The sequence below is a fragment of the Ceratina calcarata genome, unplaced genomic scaffold (genome assembly GCF_001652005.2).
Source record: "Ceratina calcarata isolate Rehan_Ccalc_2016 unplaced genomic scaffold, ASM165200v1 scaffold2099, whole genome shotgun sequence".
Lineage (NCBI taxonomy): Eukaryota > Metazoa > Arthropoda > Insecta > Hymenoptera > Apidae > Ceratina > Ceratina calcarata.
The window spans coordinates 1-5,882 of record NW_017142666.1 but is presented as its reverse complement, the minus strand read 5'-3'; the positions used below and the strand labels follow the sequence as shown (position 1 = coordinate 5,882).

The following is a 5,882-nucleotide window of genomic DNA, read 5'->3' as shown; positions in this document are numbered from 1 at the left end:
TTATGTTCGGAGAGACCGGGGGCCTTGAGCTGTTGAGAAGTTTGAAGATAACGGTTCTTACAATATACAATGTAGGACTACAGAATATTCCGTATACTCGACGGAACATACTCCCCCCTTGAGAGGGTACCGATCAAGAATTTCATGGATTAATCGGAATTTCAGTTGTTGGCTCCATGGGTAAAGGAGCAAGATTACGGACGTTCCGTGTGAAGATGCCCTTGCTCGTTCTGATTCGAACAACTCTGGTGATTCCATCGGCGGCTGGAATTAATTCGACGACCCTACCCATTGGCCAGCGTAATGGGGGTTGGTTGTCCTCCTTGATGAGCACTAGCGTGTCCGGTTTGATGTTGTGCGTACCGTGAGTCCATTTATGACGAGTGTTGAGCTCCGTCAGGTACTCTGTCTTCCATCGTTTCCAGAAGTCTTGTTTGACCTTCTGGATATGTTGCCATGTTGATAGGCGGTTGGTTGGCGTTTGTGATAAATTCAGTTCCGGTGTTGTAGCCAAAGGGTTGCCGATCAAAAAATGCCCTGGTGTAAGGACCAGTAGATCGTTCGGATCAGATGAAATTGGCGTCAATGGACGCGAATTTAGGATGGCTTCCACTTCGATAATAAAAGTATTCAGCTCCTCGAAGGTGAATAATTGATCACCGATGACTCGTTTCATGTGACGTTTAAAGGATTTAACCGCCGCTTCCCAAATTCCTCCGAAATTTGGAGATTGTGGCGGTATGAAATGCCAATTTATGTTTCGTTCAGCCAGATAATTGAATGTCGCGTCTTGATGCTCCTTGGATTGGAGAAGTTGTCTAATTTCGTTCAACTCGCTGTTTGCACCGACGAAGTTTGTGCCGTTGTCCGAGTAGATGTTTTGACAAAGTCCCCTCCTAGCGACAAATCGTTTCAATGCTGCTATAAATCCTTCAGTCGTCATATCACTGACGAGTTCCAAATGTACTGCCTTGACCGTGAGACAGACAAAGACAGCTACATATACTTTTACTCTATTGCGGTTTCTGAATTTTTTTTCTTTGATGAAGAATGGGCCGCAGTAATCGACACCCACGTTGAGAAACGGTCGTGCTTCAGTCACACGAACCCTTGGTAAGTCACCCATTCGGCAGCTCGTGGTCCGTGGATCGACGTGATGACAGCGGATGCAGCTTCGGATAACTAGTCGGACCTGACTCCGACCGTCGACTATCCAGTATTTTTGTCGTAGTATATATAATGTTGCGTGCACTCCTGAGTGGTAATTGCGCAAATGTTCGTACATGATTACGAGTTTCGTAATATGATGCCCTCGTGGCATTATGATGGGGTGTTTTTGACTGAAGGAGGCTGAAGAGTGTCTCAACCTTCCTCCGACACGTATGAGTCCGTGTTCGTCGAGAAATGGCGTTAAAGATTTAAGTTTGCTTCTCTTGTCTACACATTTGTTCTCCTGGAGATCGTGTAATTCTTCGGCAAAATCAGTTGCTTGCGTCAATTTAAGGATCACGCGATCCGCTTCTTGAAGCTCCGTGCTGGAGAGCAGCCCCTTATTTTTCGATTTAAATCTTCTGCAGTATGCGACTATTCGTCGTAATCTCACGATCGACGAATATCGGGTAAGTAGCTCATTGTGAATCGGCGTTGTTAAGCACTTTATCTTTCTTAACTCAGGAACTCTCTCCAGGCTGGGTAGCCCAAGTCGTGGCCAATCTTCTTCCGCGTCTAGTAACCAAGCAGGTCCATGTTTCCAAATAGATGGGAGAATAAATTCCGCTGGAGTTTGACCTCGTGAGATTAAGTCAGCGGGATTGTCTCTCGTTCGTACATGTCTCCAGTCATCTATATTGGTGCGTTTCTGAATGTCGGAAACGCGATTGGCGACAAACGGCTGTAGCTGATGTGGTGATGTTCTGATCCAGTGAAGTGCGATGGTAGAGTCGCTCCAGAAGATCACCTTGTTTGGCTCCAACCTCGTGGCGTGACGCACAGTTGCGTAAAGTTTGGCCAGGAGCTGCGCTGCGCATAACTCCAGGCGTGGAATCGTTGCGTGTTCCACATGCTCTCGATCTCCTTCACCACTTCTAAGCTTGCTGGTCCCCACACCTTTTAGTGGTGCAACGCGGCTTTTTGCGCACAACAATGTAGAGGTCACTCTTCTGTGCTTGTCGATCGCTCTTGCATAGATGCACGCGCCGTAGGCCTTCTCACTCGCGTCGCAGAAACCGTGCAGTTGTATGTCCTCTGCTGCGGCTGGAACGAATTTGCGGCTGAATGAGAGATGATTCAGTTTCGGGAGATGCGATATGTAATTTATCCATTCGGTATAAATCGAAAGTGGTATGGCATCATCCCAATCCAAATGTTCCAACCAGAGGCGTTGCATTATGAGTTTCGCGTGCGTGATTACGGGACCCAGAAGCCCAAGAGGGTCAAATACTCTCGCGATGTCTGACAAGATGATCCTTTTGGTTACCCGGCCTGTTAGTGGAGTAGGATGAACAGTGTATATGATGGAATCGTGCTCCGAATTCCAATGCACTCCTAATGTCTTAATAGTGCTGTCCTCCTTGGATTGTAGCCTTAGATTTACGTGACTTGCTGGTAAGCCCTCGAGCAGCTTTATATCGTTTGATGCCCATTGCCTCAGGTTGAGCCCGCCTCGTCGGAGTAATGCATCGATTTCATTTCGTAAAATGATTGCTTCCTCGAAGGTCTCTGCGCCAGTTAACAGGTCATCAACGTACATGTCATTTTTGATGACTTCAGCTGCTCGTGGGAATTGTTGACCTTCGTCATTGGCTAGTTGGTGGAGACAACGGATTGCTAAGAATGGAGCTGGAGATAAACCAAACGTAAGAGTATTCAATTCGTAAATTGCGATTTGACCGTCAGCATCCCGCCAGAGTATCCGTTGATATGCCCTATCTTCTTCACGTACTAGGAACTGACGATACATCTTCTCAATGTCTCCAGTTAACACGTAATTATGTGAGCGAAATCTCAGAAGGAGAGAGAAGATGTCGTCTTGAATGGTTGGGCCGACTAGTAGGGTGTCGTTCAACGATATTCCTGTAGTTGATTTCGCTGATCCGTCAAATACTACTCTCACCTTGGTAGTTTGACTGGATTCCTTTACGACGGCGTGGTGCGGCAGAAAATACCCCTCGGTTATCTGCTCGTCGGGTTTCCGTGTCATATGCCCAAGGGTGAGATATTCTTCAATGACAGCAGCGTATTGTACGTGAAGATTTGCATCACGTCGCAGTTTCCTCTCGATGGATGCGAGCCGTTTTTCGGCCATTGCTCGGGTTTGGCCGAGTTCGGACTTCCTGTTGTTGAACGGAAGAGCGACGACGTACCTCCCATTGTCGTCGCGGATAACGTGTTGCCGAAAGTGTTCCTCACAGTCCGATTCGATAAGGTGAGGTTTCTTGGTTGGTTCTTCTATTTCCCAAAACTGTCTCATGATCCTTTCCAAATTGGTCAAAAGACATCGATGGTCGTTACTGGATTCTGGAACCGCACTTCTCTCCGAGACGTTGCCACCGATGATCCATCCCAAACGAGTATTTTGTAAGTACAAATCTGGTTCTGATGGTTTTGATAATTTTACCTGTCCGACACATAATGTGGAGAGAGTTGTCCCGGATCCTATCAGCATATCTATTTCTCCTGGCTGGTCGAACTGAGGATCTGCAAGCGGCTTGTTCAGCGGTAGATGTAAATTTTTTCGCGAGATTCTTTCGTCTGGTACTAGCCCGGCAATATCCATCACTGTTAGAAAGCTCAACATCCTTGTAAAGTCGTTAAGCCTTGATCTTATTGTCGCCTTGACTAGATAATTGGTGGCACTTCGCGTTTTGTTCATCGTGCTGATGGGGATGCTGCATTTCTCCTTCGGGAGACCGAGCGAATTGGCTAGCCTGTCGGTCATGAAATTGGAATTTGAACAGGTGTCCAAAAGTACTCTATGCAGGTGGTATGATCCATTTACATCAGCAACTCTTACAACGGCGGTCACCAATAAGTCTCTCGGTATGACGCTAGTAACGAATGAGATTGTGTCGGAGGGATCGGTGGAAACTTTGGGATGGTCTAGTCATGCTTCGTGAGAATCCCGTGTCGGAGGAGAAGATTGGGTTGCTTCAGAGTGATGCAACCACGTGTGGTGCTTCCCCTTGCAAACCATACATGTGTATTTTGAATCGCATTTTTCGGTTGTATGATCTTCCTTGAGACAATTGAGACACAGTCGGATCCTTACAGCTGCCTCGCGTCGTTCTTTTGGAGGTAAGGTTCTGAATTTATGGCATCGGAGAACATGATGCTGTGCCCCTTTGCATATCGGACATTCTTTGGTGGCCGCGGTAGTGAAACACTGCGTCCTTGGAGTTTCCTGACTCCTCGCAGCTTGATGACTAACCTTAACCTTGCCCTTCTTTGAATCATTCACCTTCTCTTCCCTTGCTGAACGAATGGAATCGGTATCATCTGATGATAGTACGGTTCTACGTATGAACGAAGTCAGCTCGGCGAATGATGAAAGTACGTTACTTTGCTGAGTTCGTCTCCATTCTCGCCGTGTTGCTTTGTCGAATTTATTAAGGACGATATGAATGAGGATGGGATCCCACTGTTCGATTGATATGTCGAGCGATTTCAGTGCGGATAAATGTAGTTGGACTGTGTTTATCATCGCACTGAGTTCTGCGGCCGACTCTTTCTGCATGACTGGTATGTTGAAGATTGCAGAGAGGTGTCGATCAACAATTTTATTTTTATGTTCGAACGTTTCCTTTAATAAATCTAACGCTCCTTGATAGCTCGCGTTCGTCGTATCAAAGCTTCTTAGTAAACGTTCTGGCTCTCCTCGGAGACATGACCGTAAGTACTTGAGTTTTTGCGTGTCAGATAAATCTAAACGTTGACCGATAGATGATTGAAAGTCGTCCTTGAAGCTAAGCCAGTCCTCGTATTTCCCGTCGAATTTCGGAAGAGATTGCTCTGGCAGACGCGTTATGGCATGACTTGTATTCGTCGTTGTATGAAACGGACTGGGGGATGACCGAATTTCGGTAGCTCCGTTGCTTATTTCGGAAGACGTTGATGCATGCGTTCTGCGTTCAAGTTGTCGAATACTTGCGATGAGGTCGCAATATTCTTCTTCTAACGCGGCGCGAATTGACGAGTGATCAGCGGTAGGTTCTAGCTCTTCTAAATCATCCGTTATGCGATCGAGTTCAGAGAAATGACTTGCGAGACGCTCATTGAAGATGGCGAGTTTTTCAGGCCCTGGGCCTTCGCCTTGCAAGCTCAGTTGCTTTCTGTATGATGTGAACTGACCTTTGATGTATGCTCGCTTACGGAGTAGCCGTTCCTTGATTTTTTGTTGATCTGCCGAAAGAGCCATGGTTATGCAGCTCGTGAAACCTTGGAGGATGTAGAGAACGACCGTGAAACGACGTGGCAAGTAGTGGTACGCGCTGTTCGCCTGGCGATGTCGACCTTGGATTCGATTCCTCTTGCTTGGTTTTCACTGTCACAATCACTCCTTCACTAACTGTTGTTATGTAGCTCGTAGACTGAATGATTAAACCGGGCGTAATCCGGCTCGAAGGACCATATGTTGAATACTTCGGGATCGCGAGGTAGAACTTCGACCTATCAGGGTTGTAAGGCCTGAATCGCACGTGGTTTGTGCCGCGGTCCCTTGATATTATCGTGGGGGTACTTAAACACCAACGACTCGAGTTGATTTGTAAAATAACATTTATTACAACACATACACACACAAGAAATAACTAATTACAATACTAAGACTTCGGTATGGACTCGCGCTAGACTGTCTAGTTAAGATATGACTCCCTGGGAGTATGATC

General features: G+C 46.6%; 1 protein-coding gene across 1 annotated transcript; it reads right to left on the bottom strand.

Annotated features, from left to right (window-relative positions):
- Positions 1–288: 288 nt before the first annotated feature.
- LOC108622178 (uncharacterized) lies at positions 289–5,413 on the bottom strand (the record flags this gene model as incomplete). The annotated part of the gene is made up of 3 exons (XM_018019882.1): positions 5,143–5,413; positions 4,896–5,007; positions 289–3,971 (listed from the first exon to the last, which is right to left on the bottom strand). Coding segments are annotated over exons 1-3 (4,066 nt in total), but the record flags the coding sequence as incomplete, so codon positions are not given.
- Between the last annotated feature and the right edge of the window lie 469 nt (positions 5,414–5,882).